Source organism: Callospermophilus lateralis, chromosome 13 (assembly GCF_048772815.1).
Source record: "Callospermophilus lateralis isolate mCalLat2 chromosome 13, mCalLat2.hap1, whole genome shotgun sequence".
Classification (NCBI taxonomy): Eukaryota; Metazoa; Chordata; class Mammalia; order Rodentia; family Sciuridae; genus Callospermophilus; species Callospermophilus lateralis.
Window position 1 is genome coordinate 79,592,277 of NC_135317.1, and position 23,268 is coordinate 79,615,544.

General features: G+C 47.7%; 1 protein-coding gene across 1 annotated transcript in view; it reads right to left on the reverse strand.

Moving 5' to 3' along the window:
- The window catches only part of Lgr6 (leucine rich repeat containing G protein-coupled receptor 6), a 118,955-nt gene that overhangs the window by 25,537 nt on the left and 70,150 nt on the right, over positions 1–23,268 (reverse strand). Inside the window, exons 5-6 of the mRNA XM_076832282.1 lie at positions 17,888–18,103; positions 13,261–13,332 (exon numbers count right to left, since the gene is read on the reverse strand). Of these exons, the coding sequence (XP_076688397.1) occupies positions 13,261–13,332; positions 17,888–18,103 (288 nt within the window). The remainder of the gene's footprint in view (positions 1–13,260; positions 13,333–17,887; positions 18,104–23,268) is intronic.

Here is a 23,268-nt window from a genome sequence, read left to right on the forward strand (position 1 = left end):
TAGCCCTCTGTGAACCTCCAAAGGACACAGCCTTCTGCGTGAGACCAGAGACGGGGAGTTTCCAGCAGAAGAACCACCTGGTGGAGCCCTGCTGAGCCACAGATTCAAGAGAAATAATAAGGTGTTGTTTTAAGCCACTAAGTTTTGCAGTGATTTGTTATATATCAATAGATAAGGAGACAGCCTGTTTTCTTTGCCTTCATAAAGCCTATGGCCACCTGACATTTACTTTCTTCCCACTCAATCAGAATGAAAGCACCTTGAACACATGAACTTTGTGTGTTTCATATTCTAATCACCAGAATAATACCAGGCACGGAGCAGGAACTCAACAAATATATGTTGAGTCACTAATTGAAAAGCTCTAAATAATTAGATTTGTAAAGAACACTGGTGAACTCTAAAAAGAAGGTGCATCCTCAAGGGTACATGAGGATACATCCTTGATACTGTCAAAATAGCACCAGATAGTCCTGAGTGACACTGGCAGGCTTTCCCAGAGCCACAGAGACGATTGTATGGGTTCCATGTGACTTTGCTATCATTGAGTCCTTCTACAGTTCACTGGACCCATGTCCAGGCAGCCAAATTGAGTGGTTCCAGCCCTCCTTGGCAGTTTCTGGTCAGGAATTTTGCCAGGAGTAGACTAACCGACAGTGGGAAAAGACAGATGGCTAAGGGCTTGTGAACTAGAAGGCTATTTTTGTAGAGAAATGTAGGAGAAGAAAAATTGTACCAATGTCAAAGGGACATTGGTACAAACTACAGCAGTGAGGTGGCCTGAAATTTCTCATGGGGATGTCTACATAGCTCCAGTGACCTGGGGAATTGCCAAAGCCCTGCTTCATTTGCTGATTGTCCAAGGAACATGTCTTTGCAACTCTCTCTGCCCCTGATGAGTTCAACTCATTACACTTGTTGCCAAATGTCCCAAAATACACCATGAGTTCCACTGGGTAAAGTGGAAGGTAGAGAGATGGGTTAAAAATGACTCCTATCTAGAAATGCAGAAGATGAGCTCTCTTGGTAGGATGTGGTAGGTCTGGGAAGAAATACAAAGCCTCAGGACCTCCAGAGACTGTGGCAATCACACACACCTGGGAAGACCAGGAGGGCTTCATGGAGATGTTACAATTGAACCAGGTCTTGGTGGCAGGGCTGGATTTCAGGAAGGGTTGGGTCAAGCTGGAGGGCTCTCTCCCCTGGACTGCTGTATACACTCCTATCAAGTGCCTCTGCTTTTAGGCCATCCCGGAATAACATTGGTTGATCATTGACTATGTGCTGACTGCTAAGTACTGTGGATAGATGATCCCTCTCAATCCTCACAACCGCTGTAAGAGGCAGATACTCCATTATACCCATTTACAGTTGAGGAAAGTGAGACATAGTAAACCAATCACTCACAGACAACTAATAATGGCTGTCTGCCAAAATCCTTCCCCGTCTCCCTTTTTTCCTTTTTTTTTTTTTTAAACCCATACTGGACTGGGCATTGAATCCAGGGACATTCTACCATTGAGCTATGTCCCCAGCCCTTTTTATTTTTTATTTTGAGACAGAGTCTCACTAAGTTGCTAAGGCTGGTCTCAAACTTGTGATCCTCCTGCCTCAGCCTCCAGACTCACTGGGATTACACATGTGTACCACCATCCCTGGTTATCCTCTGTCTCCTCTATAACTGCACTGTGCAATACCATACTCACAAGCATATGTAACTATTTAAGTTAATTACAAGTAAATAAAATTTTAAAACCAGTTTTCAGTTTTACTAGCCAAAGTGTTCAATAGCAGTATGTGGCTATCTATACTTCTATCATATTAGCAGCACAGATCTAGAACATTTCCACCATCACAGAAAGTTCTTACTAGCATTATCCTGTCATACCAGGAGGAATAGGCAGGAATGTAGCTAGGGCATATTTCTCAGGCTTCCTTGCAGTAGGTGGGGCCATGTGACTAGATTCACACCAAGAGTGTGGTCTGAAATGGTGCGTGCCACCTCTAGTCCAGGGTTTATAAAATAGCCAGCGTTTCTCCTCCATGGTCTCTCTACTCTTCACCAACTAGATGCCAAGAACAATGAGGCCTGGGGATGGCAAGAACCCAAGAAGCCAGGTTCCCGAGTCACCCTGTGGAGGGGGGCCACCCGCCAAGAAGAAACTCCCCCTTGGACTGTTAAATGATCCAAAAATAAACTTCTATTGTGTTTCAGCCATTATGCATGTTTTGGTCTATTTGTTAGCAATTTAGGCCACCTCAACTAAGTCAGTGTCACAGCCAGGATTTGAACCCTGTCAGTTGGGTGTCTGGAGCCCACACTCTTTGCTACGATGCATTTGCCAAAAAAAAAAAAAAAAAAAAAAAAAAGAATTCTTTAAAAGTGACTCTGTCACTCTCCTCCACTGAAAATCTGAAAAGGCTTCCAGAATAAAGACTTAACAAAGTTCAAATTCCTTAACGGGCTCGGATGCCCTTAACCAATCTTTCAGCTCCATCTGGATTTCAACCCTCCTTGTATCTTCACGCCCTTGTATATTTACTTGGACGGCTCCTGCCTCAGCCTGGAATGCCCTTTCCCCACATCCTCAGCTGTTGAAACCCTTTGAAGTTGGGCTCAAATATACCTTTCTCCACGAGTCCAACCTCATCCCTGCAGTTAGAACGAATTACTCACTCCTCTCTCCGCATTTTTTCTGGTGTTTTTTCTCCTCAGCATGGACCAGCCTTGGACTGGTAATGACGATGGTGGCAGTAATAACAGTGATTACTACGTAACTGTCATGGGTCTAGGTGATTTACATGTATTAGTCCATTTAATACCTCTGAGGTAGGTGCCATTAGTACTTCCATTTTGATAGAAACTGAGGCACAAAGAGGTCATCACTTGGCCACAGTCCCACAGCTCCTAATGGAAGAGCTGGGACCAAAGCCCAGGCAGTTCAAGTCCAGAGTGGCGTTATCCACGTGCACACGGTCACTCCCATGAGGCAGACAGCTTGCTGTGGTCAGGAAGCATATGGGTTCACTTTTGGATCTCCTGCAGCTCAGGCCCAAGGCCACATATTTGAATGTTCGCTGTTGAAGATGATCATTTGAGCCCATTGGGCAAGGTTTCAAAATGGGCTCCTCAAGCCTTTGTGGCTGGTGGCTTTGAGGCAGTGTCTTGGCCCTTTGGCATTTGACTCTAACATGCAACCTCTTGGTGACTGCAGGGAAGACCTCCCCTGCCACAGGCTTGGGCTTATCCTGTGACAGGATGCCCTAAACTTCAGCTGGAAAACTCATCCATCCATTATCTTTAATAGCCCCCAGAATCAGCCAGAAGCTCAGGGACAGTTCATTGTTCTCACTGCTGCTCCTGGGAGCTAGAAGAAGATGGGGAGGGGCTGAGGCCAAAGAGAAATCCTTCCGAACTCCAGCCAGCATCAGCCCGGAAGCTGCAGCTGTCCATAGCTGAGCCTCCCCTTCATCTGCTTAGCTGTTTCCAGCCAAATCCAATCAAAACCCTTGAAATTGGTCAAAGTAGCTGAAAAGGTAACCCAAGCTCTACATTGCTCAACGGCCATATCCTGGGCAGAAATGGCCAGCTCCTCATCTTTCTATGGAGCCTCACTGTGGACCAGCAGGCAGAGATGGCAGGATTTTACAGACATCTTGTCCAGCCCCTTCTTTTTCTTGATAAAGAAAATAAGGCTTGGAGAAAAGAGGTGAATTGCTGAAAATCCTCGAGTTGGAACTCAAACTCAGACCTGTTGGGTCCTGGCTTAAATCACTTTCTATACTACCCAGAGTTGGACCCTAGCTGGGCTCCAACCAGAAGGGCTAAGAAGAAATTTTAGGGAGAATGGGAAAGAGGATAAGTGGAGGAGGTTTCTGTAGGAGTTTTTTAAGTGTTTATAAGCATGTCAAAACCAAATACTTATGACTTAGAAGCTAAACATCTTTTGATATGTGATCCATGTTATTGATTCATTTGTTCAGTACTGAGAATTAAACCCTGGGACCCTGTACCACTGAGATATTCCCTTCATTTTTGAGATAGAGTCTTTGTGATTTCCCTAGTTCATCCTCAAACTTGTGATCCTCCTGCCTCAGCCTCTGGAATAGCTGGGATTACAGGTGTATCACAGTTACTGGCTTTATTTACTATCTGTGTTAAAGTTGTTGGTCTTCTGTGTATAAGATTGCCTTGCTGGGCACCGTGACCAATGCCTGTAATCCCAATGGCTCAGGAAGCTGAGGCAGAGGATCTCAAGTTTGAGGCCAGCCTCAGCAATTTAGTGAGACCCTAAGCAACTTAGTGAGAACCTGTCTTAAAAAAAAAAAAAAAAAAAGAGGCTGGGGATGTGGCTCAGTGGTAAACTGCTCCCTACGTTCCATCCCCAGCAACCTCCCTGACCAAATGTTACCTTGAAAAAGTCACTTGATTTATGTAGCTTGTTTCTTCACCTGCAGATGCTGCTCTGTTCACCTGGTCCAGAGACTGGCACAGAGTAGCTGTCCAAATAAATCCAATTCCTTTTACCTCTTCCTTTCACTAGACATTACATATGAGAACAGTTGCTTCATTCATTAGACAACAGGAGGCACACAAGTTGGTCTATCTTCTTTTTGCAGCAATTAAGAAAGATGAATATCATTAATTGGGTTTCCACTTACATTTTTATTCTCAAGGCTAATATTTGTGTTTATTACCAGATCATAGATAAGGGCACATGTTGGGGAGGGTGGGGGAATTTAAGTGAGCATAACCACATAGCATGAAAAACAAAACACAGAAATTTCTGATGGTAAACTCAGAACCACTTTTATCTCCTAAAGGCCTGGAACAAAGGCAAATGAGCACAATGAACAGGTTTCTTAATTGCTCTTTCCCTGCTGCAGATGGAGCCCTGTGCTTGGGGCCGTTGACTTGGAGAGCCAGGAAGCAGCAAACCCTTATGACTAATTGCATTGTTTTACCTTCTAAACAACCTACATAAAAGGCCACCCATTAATAAATGCAGCAATTAGTAAAATTGTCATCAGTTTCTATTGAGAGGCACAGACACACCCTTCCTTCCTCCACCTACACTCTTTGCCTTGCCAGAGAGAACATTCAGAATATACCCAAAGCAATAGGGTGCTGATTTTCATGAAAGTGCCCATCTCTGATATGGAGATTATGGGTTGCCCTGCCCTAATGAAGCACCTGGATTGCAGAAACCTGGAACTGGAAGAGAGATAAAGGGTAAGAGTCCAACCGGCCCCCACGGCAAGAATTGATTCTGAGATTCCGGTTGGATGGGGGTCTCCTTTCTGCTTGAATTTTTGCGATGGTGGAGCACTTGTGCCTCTAACTAGCGGCCACTGTCGAATTACTCTATTGACAAATACTTCCCATCCTGAGCTGAAGCACCACCATTATTGCCTCCCATGGCCTTGTCCTGTCGGTAGGACCTCCATAAGACATGCATCTGTCTTCCAAAGAGGAGCATGACATGCCACTCAAGACTTCCCCCAATTCTTTCTTTTTTTCTTCCCCCAATTCTTTCTTCTTTTTCTTTTGTTAATGGGGATTGAACCCAGGGACACTTAACCCCTAAGCCACATCCCCAGCACTTTTTTTTTTTTTTTTTTGAGACAGGGTGTCCCTAAATTATCCAGGCTGGCCATGAACTTGAGATCCTCCTGCTTCAGCTTTTGGAGTCACTGGGGTTATAAAAGTGCATCACCATGCCTGGCTTTAATTCTCTGTTCTACTTTTGCCCCAAGGTTCTGAGTGACTGGCTTATATGAAAGTGACCCTGCCCCAAGGCAAGGCTGAGTTATTATTGCTGTGGGTTCTGTCCATGTCAGGGCATTTTCTAGATTAAAGCTTGAGACATCTGTACCAGCTCCTGGGCTGTGAGGAAACTGCTTAAGGACACTTAAGACTGGAGTTTGGGGAGAGGTCTGGAGTCATCAAGAAATACACTGTATTGAAAACCTTGAGACTGTAACAGGGTTCACTGGATACTTTGGCTGTATCCCTGTGGCTTTGAAACTTACATGTTTTTTTTTTTCTTTTTCTAAACCTTCTTCTCCCTGATCTTCTCCCCCCTGATCTTCTTTTCCCTAACTTTCTCCTCTCTGATCTTCTCCTTCCTGATCTCTCCTCCCTAATTTCATTTTCTCTGAATCTCCTCTAAAAAAGCCCTCATTCCTGATGATGGGCAGAATCACCGCCTTTGGGACAGGAGTCTCCTGTATTTTTCCTTTGCTAGAAAAGTAATAAACTTTCTTTTTCCCTTTTCTCAAAACAGTGTCCTCATTATTGGATTGGCATTAGGGACAAGGACCCAGCTTTCTGCAACAAGACCAGATGAGAACCCAAAGGGAAGGAGTGTAAATAGCAGGTGAGCCCAGGGGCATGCCAAGGTTAAGGGGTTAGAGTGATGAGGTCAGGAGTGCTGGGAAAGGTACATCTGTGATAAGTTTTAAGGACCTCAACATTTCTGTTCTAGAACCCTGTGGTCTCGGTGATAGCAGGGGCTACATTTTTGTTTGTAAATGTTTCCCCAGTACCTATAGTAGTGGTATGGCCCATATTAGGAGCTCAATAAACATGGAATGGGTGAATCTAAAGAGGCAGAAGAAAGAGTGGCAATAACTGATTCTTACCAGTTCTTTCCTACAGACATGCAAGGGCCCGACCTGATCTCCATGGCATCTGCTAAAGATCCCATGGCCCAGCGTCCCTCCCCTAACCCTCCCTTCCCTCTCCATTCCAGACCAGCTGGCTGGGGTGCCTGTGGGAGTGAGGGTGGGGTGGAGTTCAGAATGGAAGTTTTGGCCCCATTTCTAGCAGGGGAGGAAGGGGCAGCGCTGACAGGAGCAGCGACCTTGGCTCCCCCCAGTGCTAGGGCGATGGGAAAGGGAATGTACTGGGAAGAACTATTAATAACTCATCATGGTCACAGAACACAAGACAAACTCATTGGGCAGCTCAATTTTCTGCCTGTTAAAAGTCATTAGTGGTTCTGTGGGGAAGCCAGAAGAAAAAAGGTTTTATATGGAACAACAAATTCCTCTATAAGCCACAAAAGCCCACAAATTTGCAACTAATAAACCCACAGAAGTAAGATGATTAAGAATTGGAGAGGAAAGAGTTCCTCGCTTCTCAGCCTCAAGAGGCGGTGTGGTCCGAGAGGTTCACTGGGCCAAGGGCAAAGAAACCTGAGTTCCAATCCTGCCTCTTAATCAGTTGAGTGGCCTTGGAGAAGTCATCCACTCTCTACCTCAGCTTCCCCATCTGTAACACGAGGAAACAAAATTCCTGTTTTGTCTTCCTCAGTAAGTGGTTGGTTGGGGGCCAGGTGCATGCCTGTAATCCCAGTGGGTTGGGAGGCAGGAGGATCGTGAGTTCAAAGTCAGCCTCAGCTACTTATAGAGGCCCTAAGCATCTCAGTGAGACCTTGCCTCTAAATAAAACAAGAAAAGAAAAGAAAAAAAAAAGTGGTTGGGTGTGGGGTGGAAATGAGAGGAGACAATCTCTGAGTACAAAAATTTCAAATTCTCCTAATGGAAGGGAACCGTTTTTAGTTCAGGATGATCTGCACTTGCCTTGAGATAAGAAGGCAAATTGGCAAGATTCACCTGGTTCTGTCTACCCTTTAGCCTGATCCCAGAGGGTTCTGCTGGGGAGCCTGCCAGTGGGTAGCTGTATCGAGTTGACCTGTAGCTCCCCCTCCAAAAGATAAGCCCAAGTCCTAACCCCTGGTGCCTGTGAATGTGACCTTCCTTGGAGAGAGAATCTTTGTAGAAGGAATTCAGTGAAGGATCTCAAGATGAGGTCCATATGGATCAACAGGGCTGCTCCTAAATCCATTGATAAATACTCTTAAAAGAAGAGGAGACACAGACAAAATGGCATTGAGAACATGGAGGCAGAGACTGGAGGGATGGGTCTCATATATACATGGATGCATGTGGTACTGGGGAATGAACCCAGGGGCTCTACCACTGAGCTACATTCCCAGCTCTTTTCATTTATTTTGAGACAAGGTGACACTAAGTTGTCCAGCCTGGCCTTAAACCTTCAATCCTCCTGCCTCAGCCTTCCAAGTAGCTGGGATTGCAGGCATACGCCACCACACCCAGCATGGAGGAATGAGTCTCTAAACCAAGGACTGCCATCAGCAACTAGAAGCCAGGAGAAAGGCATGGAACAGATTCTGCCTCCAACCCTGCAGAGGGAACCAACCCTGCCAACACCTTGGTTTTGGCCTTCTGACCTCTAAAACTGTGGGGGAATAAATTGCCGTTTTCTTACGCCTCCAAGTTTGTGGTTGTTTGTTATGGAAGCCACAGGAAACTAATGCAGCAGTCACATCTTGACTGCCTGGGAATTCCTTCCTATTCATCCTATAGAGGAAATGAGTCACCTCTGGGTAAAAATCTCCCTGCCACCTTCAGACACATTCCATGCAACATTAAATGAGAGGGCAGGAAAGAGAAAGGCAACATAGAGGAAGCACCTATGGATTATCTCATTTAATTTGATCCTGGCAGCAGACTTTTGAATTGTTAAATACCATCCTTATTTTTCTATCTGTGGAAACAGAGACTCTTGATAGGTCAGGTGATTTGCACATGTCACATGTTGGTGGCAGGATCAGGATTTGAACCCAGATCTACCAAATCAAATCTAATCCTTGATCTTCCCCAGGATGCTCTGAGCCCTAGAAGAACCTTGGTAGCAATCTGCCAGGCCAAAGGTTTATCATCAGGCCCAGAACAGGGGTACCAGATACTTTCAGGGCCCAGTCTGAGCCAGTTGAGAGTAAAACCTGTTGGTATTTGTGGTTTCAATGACAAAGATACAGGGGAATATTTTCCAGCCACAATGGCTGTTAAAGTAAAAATGTTCCATGATCCACAGAAACAGATCACTGGGACATCTGTCACTAGTAGAGGTCTGACAGGGAACGTACAATTTTGTGTTAGAATGAGGAATTCTATAAATTCCTGCCTTGCTCTCCTCCCCTCCTGGACCCCTGTTTAATCCTGGTCCTGATTTAGAGAAGGCGCTGTAGCCAGGAGGTTTCTGTTCTCACTAAGACCCAGGCTCTTCTCCAAGGGAAAATGTCCAGCCCGCCCAGGCTCCAGTAGGGCCTGATTTGTTTAACAAGGCTATAACAAGGCCCAGAGATCATTGCCCAGGCTGAAGGAATGGAGGCACGGTTGTCCCCACATGCATGCTGGGACCTGCCCCCTCTGGATTCCAGATTGGATGCAGACTTCAAGTTTCCAGATACAGAGGCCCCTCAGAATACAACTGGGATTGCTGGGCGCTTTGATTTCGTGGTGCTGCAGATCTAACCCAGGGCCTCCCGCATGCTAAGCGACTACTCTACCTTGGAGCATGTCTCTACCTCCTCCACTGAAATTTTTATTAAGTATAACCAGGAATTTGAGGCTCCTTAGTTGTCAGGGGGTCTCCAAGGCTGCAATTCCAAGCATTGACCTAGAGGTCCTGACACCTGATTTCTGGTCCCTGAAACTTCCCGGTAGAAGAAACCTCCCATGGTGGTTCTACATCATGATTCCTCCTCTCAACCTAAATACCTAGGAAGTCCTCTAAGTGCTCTGGGCTTGAGGTAATGAGTGCCAAATAGAGCAAAGTACGGTGAGGCTGAGTATGGGTTCTAGTGGTTTCTATCACATAAGAACTATGGAAACCAGAGTACCTGGCCCCAAATCTGTATATTTGGTCTGATCTAGAAAGTGGAGAAATTGCTATTTCATAGGCTGAGGGCTAGACCATCTCTGATTCTGAGTTTCCCAACAGGTGGTGGGTTGTCTTCACTGTGGGATCTGAAAGAAGTCATGGGTGCAGGACAGAGCGCCCCCTCTGGCTGAGGTTTCTTGGCACAGTCTGGAATGGTGACTACATTGGGACTCTTCCCGTGAGACCAGACTTCTTCAGACAGTAGCAAGGTTTGTCTTCCAGGGCCTCATGTGGCATTTGTGGGATTTATGCTGTCCATCAGTAGCCCTGTCGCCCTGCCCAAAGTACTTGGGTTTGCTTAGATTTGCCTGGCTCCTTTGAAGGTAGAGACTCTGGTGTAGGATGCTCTTTCCCTCTTGATTTTCTTTCTTTTTGTGGTTCTGGGGATTGAACCCAGGGCCTCGCGCATGCTAAGCCAACACTCTACTCCTGAGCCACATCCAAACCCCTCCCCCTTACTTTTGTGGGAGCTAATTGTGCAGGTGAAAAAAGTGAGACTTCCAGAGGCGAGGCCATATATTCTGGCTGACCCAGCTTGCAGAGGCAGAGTCAGGGCTGGAACCCAGGCAGCCTGGCCCGCAGAGCCGAGGGCATAGAGGGGCTGTGTTTCCACAGGTGCATTTGCTATGGGCATCTCTGTGCTGTGCTGAGCATAGGGTGGGGGCGTTGATGTGGAGAGAGGATTGTAAAGGGTGGGAGCCATGTGGCGTGTGCATTGCTCAGGGTGCCTGTGTGGCCACGAGTGTGCATGCCCGCACCTGGCCCCTCCTTCCCAGGTGGTAAGACTGGGGGGACCTCTCCCTCCAAAGAGGAGTCTGCAGATGAGCCAAACCACAGCTTGAGCCAAACCACAGCTTGGGCCGTGGGGGTTTGATCTTCCCTCTGCTGCCAGAGATGAGAGAGGTCTAAGTGGCAGAGATTTACGAGGCCTGAGGGAGAAATACCCTTCCAGTGAGAAGCTCACATGAAAGCTCCCGAGTAATAGCCGAGGCTGCCGAGCGTGCCAATTATGCAACAATTAAAAGGTTTGACTATCATTTCTTTCTCCTTTCATTCTCCCAGCCACTCCTCCCCCTCCACATCTGGCTCCCCAGAAAATGCTCTGGGGAACAGAGGATAAAGAACACACTTTCCCCCTTTTTAATTGGAGATCAAAAGTTGGAAGAAGGGTTTACCCCTCATGGGTGGGGAAGAGAGGGGTGTTGCTGAGACGGAGGCTCTCAGAAGAGGGGATGGGGAAGGAGCAGTGAACACAGGGCAGGTTCTGATACAGCTGCCGGACTCTGTAACCACTTTACACACATCATCTCATTGAATGCACATGTCTGCCCTGTAAAGTGGGTGTTACTGATGACATCGTATTGTAGGTCAGGAAACTAAGACTCAGAAGGCAATGACTTCAGTAAGGTCATGTAGCTGGTAGAATGGCATTGCGCCCCGGGTCATCCGTTGCCAATGGCTTTGCCAGTTGGCAATTCAGCCTCCACACTGTGAAGTGGGAGAACTTTCCTCATCTCTGGGTCTTGGCGTTCCCATCTGTAAAGTGGGCACAGCCGTGGGCTTTGTGTGTTGGAGCCAAACACTCCTGTAGATAGATGAAAGGTCCCGTGGGTGCTTAGCGGCAGGATTTCTCTGTGACTCAGCCAGCACCAGCTGAGCCAAGTGCCTTGTGCGGCAATCCAGTGGCTAATTGAGAAAGAATTAGGCAGCGTGCCCCAGAAGGAAAGAAACAGCTGCTCACTGGCTTTTTAGAGATGCCAACCCACACCCAGTGTAGGAGCCCCCTCCTCACCTGACTTCCCAGCAGACTGAACATCCCCCGCCCCATCCCAAGGCCAATGGCATTGGATTCCTTCCTGCCCTACAGATGAATAGCAACTCCAAGAATGGCCCCGAGCACTCTTGTGTCTCCTGAGGAGTCTGGTTAATGGAGGTCAGGGCTACCCCAAGGAAATGGCCATCTCCCACATTTAGGAGCCTCTCAAACCTAGAACACAGTAGGCTCACACAGTTCCCATTTGACCAGGTGGTCGAGGATGGCGGTCAGGGCACTATCCTAGGGACTTTCCTGTGTTTTCTCATTATTGCACCCAAGATTTTCTCTGTCCATAGTTGGGGAGTTACTCTGGGCAAGTCATGCCAGCTCTCTGGGCATCAGTTTTCTCCCAAGGTGGTGGAGTGAGCTAGGCTGTTCAGCTTGAACTGACCAGCTGTCTGTGGCAGCCAGTAGGGGTGGGGGGAGCACACAGCCCCAGTCACGCATGGTGGCAGGGGAGGAGGTTCTGATGTTCTTGACTCCAGGCTAGGGCATGTCGCCCCACACCCCACTCCTCTGCAGCGAGTTGGCTGAAGAGTGAGGCTACGGGGAGCTGGGCCCCGCTCTGTCATTCGTCCTGCTGCAGGCTGAGCCCAAGAGAGCAGCCACGCTCCTGGGAGCCCCACCACAGGAAAGAGGAGTGGAACTTCGCTCCCGGCCTCCACTCCCCTCCCTGCACAAACACACGTGCCCAGGCCTCTCGGGATAGACTTTGCCAAATGGTTTTCCACAACACGTTGCTTCCCAGCCACCGACCGTCTTCCAGCATTTTCTCCTCCACTGCTTTGGATTCTTGAAAATCCCTCACCTCAGGAGTGATGCTCTGGGGTGTGTGTTTGGGAGTGGGGAGTGTATGCAAAATGGGGAATTGATTATGGGGAAGGGGACCTAGTGGGGGGTGCAGGAACAGTAACTATCTTACTGGTGCTGTGAGCCCTTCCCACCCTCAATGGCTCACTTGGTGACCTGGGGATCCTTCTCTCTCCAGCGCCCCCTCTCCCAGGCCTGCACCAGGTGGCAGTGGTAGCCGGCTCTCTCCTGGGACCTGAGGAACCCAGCTGACATGGGCAGCCACACTTACAGAGGCCAGCCAATTGTTTGCTCAATTGGGGCCCACTCAGCCCGCTCTGCGGGGGCTGGCCACACTCCAGAGGAAGTGATGGGAGGCTTTGGGTGCATTTTGACCTTAACTGAATTCCAGGATGATGATGTGTGAATAATATGGCTTTTTAAGAGTCAACAGCTCGGGTGCTTTTTATAGTCAGACTGCAGTGCTGAACGGGCCATCCCCCCATTAATCATTTAGCTAGTTAGATCAGTTGGCAAACAGTCCCGGCATTGCTCCCAAACCGTCTAGTCCCCAGGCTTAATATCCTAATACTCCCTGCAGCCTTGTTTCTGTCTAAACCGTGCGGTTTTTTGGTGGTCTCTGCTGGCAGGACCCTAGATTCCCACTCCCCAGGGCCACTCTGAACTCCCCCAGGGCACCTCCCACCCACCTGAGGGAGGGAAGAATTCATTCTGAGTGCCATCCCAGAGAAAATGCCAGGGAAGGCCATGTGGGCGAGCAAGCCTGGGGCCACAGCCCAGCATCCCAGACCGGCCCTTCCCCGTGCCCACATCCCCCACTCGAGGAATGCAGTTCTCATCGCCAGGCAGGACAGGGCTTGAGCAGGACTCCCCCACTCACAGTGTCTCCAGATTGTGCAGTCCCTCGAAGCTGTGGGTCCCCAGGTGCTGGATGCGATTGTTGTGCAGATGCCTGTGTGGGGAGGAAAGACACCTCAGAATGAGCGCCACCACTCCAGGGCCACAACAGACGAGAACACACAGTGGTGGGCGTAGCAGAGTGGAGGCAAAAGCATGGACAGAATGACCCCAGTTAGACCCAAGGTCTAATCCTTTGTCTCCAGGGACCAATGGAGGAGGCAAGACCGACTTCTGAAGCCATCATTGCCAGGGCTGCTTTGGCCACAGGTTACATCGTTTTTGACTTCTTATTGAAGTAAAAAGGGAGAGGAGGGCCTAGACCTGCCAAGACTAAACCAAACTCCTGCTAAGCACTGGGAGAGGCCTGATGTCACAGGGGCTCACGTCTGAGGCTTCGTCTATGACCCTGCTCCCTAGGACCCGGCCAGTTTGACTCAGTGGCCAGACGTACTTAGGGGAGCCAAGAGCAAACCACTGCAGACAACATATAATTAAAGGCTAAGCTTTCTGTAACAGCTGGAGGGAGCCACGGACATGCTGAGAGAACGGGGAGATCGGTGAGGCCAGAGGAACCAAGAAAGGCTTCCAGAGGTGGTGCTCCAGAGCAAGGCCAGGAAGATAGGTGAGCCCCAGGAGCCGGGGGAGGGGCAGTCCAGGAACAGGTAAGGGTGTGCTCAGAGGCAAGCAGGTGGGAATGAGCCTGGTCTCTCTGCGCAGGGTAGTAAAGAGTTTGGCTAGAGCAGGTGTGGGTTTAGGAGAGGAAGGAGAGCATTTCAGGGGAGATTTCCAAGATAAATAGCTAACTGAAAATAAGTGACAGAATTTTCTTCTCCCAACTCCTAATGGGAAAAAAAAATAAAGAAAAGCCAGACCCCACCCCACCCCAAATATTATCAGTAGCAACAAAGCCAGGAAAGACAGGTAGCCTACTGTAAGGACACTGCAAAAACTGATGACCAAGGGAACAGTCTACAGCGGATCAGCTCCTTTTTCCAGAAAATGAACTGGCAAGAAAGCAAAATCTAAGAACTCTCCCTAAAACCCACGTCCAAGAGAATTGCCTATATGAGTGTCCTTGTTTTTCCTCTCTACCTCTGGCTTCCAAAAGGAATAAGGGAAAGAAAAAGTAAAAGAAAGACTTCAGACTACTTACAGAATGCAGAAAATAGCTTAAAGCCAAAGGGGCTTTGAGGTTTCTGTTTTTATGGGGGGATTTCCCCAGCACTAAGGATTAAACCCAGGGGTGCTCTACCACTGAACTACATCCTTGGTACTTCTTATTTTTTTATTTTGAAACAGGGTCTCACTAAGTTGCTGAGGCTGGCTTTGAACTTGAGATCCTCCTGCCTCAGCCTCCTGAGTAGCTGGGATTACAGGCATGCACCACCCCGCCCACCCTCAAGGTATTTTTGAGCAGAGGGAATGAACTCTGCCCACAACCCAGGTAGAGAAAGCAGAGCCCAAGGAATTTAACAAAGATTGGATGCTGCCTCAAAATATATCCCCACCCTTCACCATCCCACCAAAATAGAGGACAGAACCTAATTCATCCTTGGTACTCACTGCACACAGTGCAGCTTGGAGGGGAGAACCAACGGAGCCCAAGACGATGCCGCCAGAATAGCTGAACAGCTCCCCACGCACAGCCAGAAAAAGGAAAATATCACTAATGAATGAGGAACAGAAGGCAATAGATTATATGTGCCTGCTGCTGCAAAACAACCCAAACAGCATTTCAAAGACAGAATTTTTAATGAAAAGAAAATGACCATCCTAGATTAAAAAAAAAAAACCTGAGGACCCCAAATCATTATTAAAAGAAAAATTAGTCAATAAAATTGAAAGAAGGAACAGCATCATCACTGCTCAAATTAATTTAGTGTTAGAGAGAAAGCTTGAGATAAAACAGTAACTGATCAATGTGATGCAAAGGGAGTCAATCAGAGTAACTGACATTTCTGAAGGAGAGAATCCAAAAAATGAGACTGAAGATACAGTTAAAGACAAAATATGAAAAAAAAAAAATCTCCAGGAAGATGGAGCCTGCAACTCAAAAGTATACATTGCTCCAGGAAAATTAGATGCAAGATGTCCAATATTCTGTGACATATTGAAGTTACATTATTAAAGTTCAAGAATTTAAAAACATCTTCAAGCCATACGTGGTGCATGCCTGGAATCCCAGCAGCTTGGGAGGCTGAGGCAGGAGGATTGTGAGTTCAAAGCCAGCCTCAGCAACTTAGCAAGGCCCTAAGCAACCCAGCAAGACCCTGCCTCTAAATAAAATATTTTTAAAAGGACTGGGGATGTGGCTCCATGGTTAAGCACCCCTGAGTTCAATACCCAGCACCACAAGACAAACAAACAAACAAACAAGTAAACTTTAGTCAGAAGAGAAAAATCACTTCCAAGGGGTAAAAATTAGGCTGGCCTCTAAGATGTTGCTCAGATACCAAGACCACAGGCAAGACTCATCCCTAGATGCGGGGAGGAGGACAGGGGGCAGGAGCTTTGTGAGCCTTGGGATTTAAATCTCAGTCAGTTCCAGAGGGGGCAACAGATGCCTGCCCACAGGGAGCCTCTGTTCCAGGAGGGAAAACAGCCCTTGTTTTCTGGGAATAAACGCCCCCTTCCTGGTGGGTTTTTAGTTGTCCATTTTCTTCATACCTCTATCCCAACTGCCACTAAACTCTACCATTCTAGAGTCTAGTTCTGTTTCAGCTTTGCTCCTGCGCCAGTACTTTTCCCCCTTAGTCCCTTGTCCCTCCTTATGCTCAGTGGGTCCCCATGCCTCCTAACTCTCTCACAGGCCTGACTTTCATGCCAATACCCTGCCTCCCAGCCAAACCGTGAAGTCACCCATGACTCCTTTTCCTCTTGGTCTCCCACCCTCTGACCCCAGTAAAGCAGATCAATTTTCCATTCAAACAATTGCTTACAGCCTGCCTTTCCTTCTAGCCTTTCTGCCCCCTCCCTAACCTGGACTTTGATGCATAAGAGCCTCTGAACTGATCTCCCTATAACTGATTTGCCCCTGTTCTCATCCATCCTTCACATCGACCTTCTTAAAATACTCTCTTTTAACTCTGGCCTGAAAGGCTTCAAATTCCCCTCTCCCACTGGCAGATGAAAGCCAAACTCCCTGCTCTGACATTGTGAGTCCCCAAACTCCCATCACCAATCTCTTCTCCACACTCTGCCTGAGGACTCTCTGCTTGCCATATTGGACTATTCACAGGTAGCTGCACACCCCTGACTTCAATGCTCTTATTCTTTTTGCTCATCTAAATCCACCATTTTTCCAGGTCCAGGACCAGCTGCACCTCACCTGTGAAATTTCCCTCTCCCCCATTTATAATTGCATCAGCCTCTTTTCTATTCTTATGCTACCGAGAACCAACCTATACTTGCCAACTGGCTATGTTAACATCAGTTATACAACATCTCAGCTATCTGTTCCCATATTTGTTCTGCTATTGCCTCTTGGGGGGAAACAGCTATGTGTCATCATCCTGTGGCCCTTCAGTGTCCACACAGGAGCTCTATAAGCACCTGCGGATGCCCATTTGTCTGAAACCCATGATGAAGTTCTCAGTCTTCCAGTAGTCTCCCATGGAGCCTGACCTCATTCCCTCATGAAGTCACAGGGATATGGGTCTCACCAAAGCTGAGACCAATCACCTTGCTCTGTTGATCCTCCAGAAACATGTCACCAGGTCCCAGGAGTGGGAGGGTGTGGTCATCTTGAGAGAAGTATGTGCTCCCTAAGAATATTCATCTTGGTTCTCTAATCTCCCAGAACAGAGAATTAGACAAACAAATTGGTGCCTGTCTTTTCATCTCTGAAATATAACTAAGCATCATTCATTCCCTGGCTTGGAAAATCACACCAGATTTCCAAGAGCAGGGGAAGTAATGTTGCCACTTAGCAGAGTCACCAACACACATGTTCCTGTAGCAATTAGTGTGTAACTCAAAGCAATTACACATGACCTCCAAGCCCTTAGTAATTACCCTATGAACTTACCAATCATTCATAGCAATTAGCTGGGAGCTAATTTGCACTCTAAAGTTCCCATTGGGAAGGCAGAGTTCACCCCAGTCCCCAATTCCTTCCAGGGATGCTATCTCCCAGGTAATTACCCTGATGGGGCTTTGCTGTCTAATTACAAGTGATGGCTTTTTTTGCTTCTTTAGACCTGTGGAATGAGGTGAATTTATCCCATCTCTGTGCCAGAGCATACGACTGCATCATTTGATCATCAAATATGATAGAAATTAGTTAAGAAATTCTTGTTTTCTATTCCAACTAGCATGGTAGACTTGTTATATGTACATACATAATACATATGTTATAGTACTCTGGCATTACAGTGACTCTTAGAGCCCTTCAATAGGTATAACGTCATTTTACTTCAGGTTCATCTAATGTGGTCAATGGAGAATGGACATCCTCATCCCTCTTACAAAAGAGAAAGGGAGACTAGGATGTTCAGCAACATGCAGAGAAGAGCAAAGCTAGCCAGGCTTCTCGTCCAACTTGAGAAAACATGCAGCCTCCAGGCCCAGGAGGACGCAGCCAGGGACGGGGCCAGGACAGCACTCACAGCACCACAAGACTGGTGAGGTTCTGGAAGGCGTAGTCAGGGATGTGGCTGATGCGGTTGAGGGCCAGGGTCATGGCCTGCAGGGCAGGAAGATTGTTGAGAGCTCTGACGGGGATCTCTGTGAGTGCATTGTCATCCAGCCAGAGGTGGCGGAGGGAGGACAGCCCCTCAAAGCTCCTTTCTGGGACCAGAGAGATGAGGTTGGCATCCAGGCGCCTGGTGGGAGAGAGGAGGAAGAGGGTCAATGAAGGGACGGCTGCAGATCAATCTCTGGTTCAATAATGGCCTCCAAACCATCCTGGGACTAAAGTTGAAACTTGGCTACTATTAACCCTGTATCCCACTTCTTTAAGTTCCCCTGTTTGGCCTCTATGTCAAACCACTTCTGGTTCCTTTTATGCCAGACATTTCTATCTGTGATCCTAATTCTTCCTCTCAGACCCAAGGTTGGACCCGTAGCCTGTTTATGGATAACCAGTATTTCCCCCACCACCCCTCCCCAGGCTTCCAAATCTATGCCATGGCTCTCCTGAGGGTGACATTGTTTTTTTCAACCTTGTCGACTTTAAGGCCATATAGTAGAGATGTCCCCAGCATTGACAGTGGGAAATCTCCTTCTGTACCCAACCAAATAAAAATGCTTCCCCAAAGACACAAGTCCTTCTCTATCACCCACCCCTAGCACCAACTGTTCCTTGTCCCCTCAAGTACCCAGGAGTTTTGGGGGGCTTCTGCCAAAGTCCTGGAGTTTCTTGCTGGGTTGATTGAAACGCTTGGTTTGCTGATTCCCCCAGACAGATGGGAGGTGGTCTTGCCTGTGAACAACCAGAGATTCCAGGCTGACTCAAGGATTTCTGATGTGGTCTGCAGATCCTGGTAGCTCAGCAAACAAGGAAATTGCCTGTCTTCGCTTTTTACATGTGTGCCTAAGTTATGATACCTTTTATCAGTGTGCTACTGTCTCTGCCTTCCAGTCTGGGACTTAGGCTATCACCCCATGTAGCTGGTCCCATGAGACCCAGATAAGCTGAGCCATGACCCATGGATCTACTCCTGGACTTTATTATCTTGACGGGGTCTTGGGCCTGAACCATGGCTGTCCCACGCAGGCACACAGGATGAAGGGCAGAGGAGGTGACTTTCTATCATCCCAACAGTACAGATCAATTTGTAGAAGGTACAGCTTCTTTCTCTTCCCTAAGTCATTTTTACCAGTATCCTCCCTTTTAAGTCTCTTGAACCCCTGGGAGAAACCTCCCCACCCACCACCCGAGATCTCCAGCAAGAGAGCTCTGGGTGGACAGACTGACATGCAGCCTTGGCAGTAAGTGAAAACTGACCAGGGAATCCCTTGAAAGCTGCAATTAGAGAAGACCCTCCACCCACATCAATCCTGACCTGATGGGACCAAAAACGCCACAGGGGGCACCCTCCATTGGCAAAGTCTGTCACACCAGACAGGGTCCTCTGGTGGTCATCACTCATTCATCATGGTCTAACTGATTAGGTCACCTGGGGATCATTGTGAAAATACTCCCAAGCCCTCCCTGGGAGAGTTCAGAAGGACTAGGGTGGGGCCTGGGAATATGTCCCTAAAGAACGCCCCAGGTGTTTCTAGGCACAGAAAGGTGTGGGGACCACCTTCTCTCAAGAGAGGTTACCATGGGAGCTTCTAGGGGACTTGGACAGAAAACCCTAATAATTCTGTCCCAGAAGCAGTGTTTGAGAAAGGCCAGCTGCTAAGAAGAAAGCATCTGAGTCCTTCCTCCTGGAGCCCTACAGTCCAGTGGGAGCCAGACCGAGAGTCACAATGAGGCATTACGGTACCTGCCCCATGGTGTCAGGGACTGCCTCCAGGAGAAAGCGGTGTTTATACCGAGAACTGATGGCCAAGTAGGATCAGTCAGGGAGAAGGCGGGGAAGAACTCTGAGCAGAGGCAACAGTATGTGGGAAACAGGGAGTGTAGCCTTGTAGGGGACCTGAAAGCACACAGGTAGGGCTTCCAGAAGGAGGAATGAGGGAAAGAATGAGAGAAGTGTACAGAGAAGTTTGAAGGGTCTCATAAGCAATGCCATGTTATAGAAAATAAGAAGCTCCTGGAGACTTTTGAGCTAAGGAAGGACATGGCTAGATTTTTGCTTTAGAAAGATCCCCTAAGAGACCATGTAGGTATTGGCTAAGGGTAATATTGGAGGCAGAAGATCAGCAAAGAGAGAGTTGCTTTCCATAATGATTATGTCCAGAAAGGGGCAGCCATATCCATCTCATTTGCTCTAGAAACTCAGGAAATGAACCTGACTGATGCAGTGGTGTCCAGTCCCTAAAAGTACCCTGTTCTAATGGTAATCCCTGTTGCTCTTGACCTGGATAGCACAGTGCCTGTAGGGCACAGTTAAGTTATGCAGAGGCTCTGGGGGTCTCTTTAGCTTCTCATAAAGTATTCCGCTTCTTTGTTTCCTTCCTGCACACAAGTAACCTCTCATCCCAGCCTCACCCTCAGTGTGCTTGAATTCCTACCAGTCAGAAACTATAGATGGCAAATCAGTGTCATCTTACTCCTATCTCCTGCCTATTTAGAAAACCAAGCCTGGAGAATGGCAACCACCCACACAGGAAACCGAGACACTGCCTGGCCTTCATGATAACTGCTTCACTATGCAGCTCAGCCAGCCATAGACGTGGTATTCTTTGAAAGAGCTCCATTCCCCTTAATGTTCACATCAGCAGATACTTAGAAGGCGGATCTACCCTGCGTGGACCTTGATCATCGTGGAACAGAGTCCAGGGTGAGCAATTCTCCACCACACGGCCTTGCTTGAATTTCAGTTCCGTGTGTAGTTACAGCCCCCACCGACTGAGTGTGCATTTATGTTCTAAGAAGGTTTTAAGGATCAAGTCATTTATTTTATTTTCATAATTTGCTAGCTTCGCACTCTGCAAGTGAGAAACAATTAGGTAAATAAAGGTTAAGTAACTTGCCCAAGGTCAAATATCTGATACATAGTAGAGATGGGATTCAAACCCAGACAATCCAGCTCCAAAGTACATATCCCTAACCATTATGCCATCATTGGCACCCTCTACAAAATTATTGCTTATGTGCCTCACTGATTGCTACACCAACCTGGAACCCTCCCAGAATACCTCACCCCCATTCCATCAACAGTCTCTGGCATTTACATACCTGCCTGACCACCCTTTGAGCTGCCTAGGTTATATAACCCAATTTGGTCATGCTGGCCCCATTATCCCACTCCACTAGGGTAACAGTGGACATATCCAATTCTTCTCTAGGCCTTTGCTTCACAGCATGTGATACAGGGATGATCAGCTTAGTCATCTGTGAGCTTGTTAGAAATGCTGACTCTTAGGCCCCACTCCAGACTTACTAAATCAAAGCCTGAATTTTAATCTAATTTTTTGGATGATTCATTTATTCATAAGTGCATTCATGTTTTAGGGCCTTTTTAAAAAATTAAATTATTGAAGAGTGTTAGTAGTAAATGTGATATCTATTGCACTGTTACTGATGCAAATAAGCAAGGTAGAAGTTAATTAAATAAATGTACACAGTCTCATAATTGAACCCTAAACAGAAATTAAAAAGAATGACATGAGACCCTCCATCCAATCACTGCAAGAGCTCTATCCCTCCGCCTTTCACCTGTCACCAGCAGATGTCCACACCATCCTCCTGCCCCTGGGGAGGCCTTCTTAGTGGGGTCACCATCTTAGACAGACCCCTAAGTCCAGAGTCCTGCTTAGGACCACCACAAAGAAGATTTTGAGATGACTTTCTTAAAGAAAGGTAGGGTTTAGACCAGGAGAAGGAAGAAGCAGGATATCATGAATGAGGGCCTCAAGGCAGGAAAATGCAGGGGAAATGGGCCCAGATTCCAGACCAACCCTTACTGGGTAAAGTGGAGAAGGCCCAGCAGCCCACTGCATGCGGGAGCCAGGGGGCTGGACTGGGGCCTGGCTGTCAGGCAGGTCTAGGCCTTGCCCTCTACAACGGCCTACCTAATGGGTAAGTTCACAGAGCCCTAGAACTTGACTCCCCAAGGAGTGTAATCACATTCCTTCTTCCCTGAAGCCCTAGGCTGGGTGCAGTTTCTACAGTGTCAACCAAATAATTATTATTGTTTCTATTTGTTGAGCCCTTGTCATAGGCCAAGTACAGCACCAGATACAAGCATGAAACTCTCAACCTCATCCTGAGGTAGTTCTTATTAGCCCCATTTTACAGAGAAATCAAGCTGCCCAAGGTCACACAGCTAGTGAGCCTCGGAGTTAGAATTTGAACCCAGGCTCTCTGGAACCCCAATCCATGGGCCTCCCCACTGTCTGATACCAGTACTGAGGTGCACGGAGTGGGCAGAAGTGAGAACTTTGCTCACCTATTTGAGAAGGTCCAGGAAATCAGCCCAGAGGCTGAGCTGGCAGATAGCCCTAGAGAGGCTCATGGGAAAGTGCTATGAGACAGACAGGAAGTTGCTTCCTCCACTCGACTGCACATGTGTGAGCACATGTGTGCCTGGCACACATGCACTGATGCTCACACATGTAACCTAGGGTTCTGATCAGTCCCTCTTCTGCATTTGGGCAACCTACAGGCCGGAGAGCTTAGGGAGGGCCTCTTCTACCAGACTGGTTCAAGCATGGCCCCTGCTCAGGGTGGGCTTCTGTGTCTCCTCTTAGGGAAGGTGAGGCTGCAGGACCTCCAGGCCTCCTTCTGCTCTAGCAGAGAAAACCCTGGCTCCCCCCTGTCTCCTGCAGTGGTGAGGTGGAGGAGCGGGCTGGGGAGGGGAGGGACCTGCAGCCCTGTTGCTGCTGCTTGTGGATGGGGCAGTGTCCCCAAACAGGCAATGAAGAGGGTGGGAGGAGCACATGGAGGGAATCAGTGAGGCCTGAATGTATGTGCTGGGTGAGAGGGAGTCCAGATCTTTCACTCAGGCCAGGTGGACTTGGGAGTGACCCAAGAGCTGAGGAGATATTGCCAGAGATAGGGAATAAAAACACATGCTGTCCATTTAAATTTGAGTTTCAGATAAATAACAAGTAACTTTTAGCATAAATTATGTCCCTTGCAACATTTGGGATGATGCCCGGTGAAATCTGAATTTCAGATAAATGAGGAAACCTTTTTGGTACAAGTAGTTCCCATACAAGATTTGTCTGTTTGTTTGTTTGTTTATTACTGGGGTTTGAGCCCAGGGACACTTTACCACTGAGCTACATCCACAGCCTTTTTAGTTTTACTAGCTTATTTTTATTTTGAGAAAGGGTCTCACTAAGTGCTCAGGCTGGCCTTGAACTTGTGATTCTCCTGCCTCAGACTCCGAAGTAGCTGAGTTGATAGGTGTGCACCACTGTGCTTTGC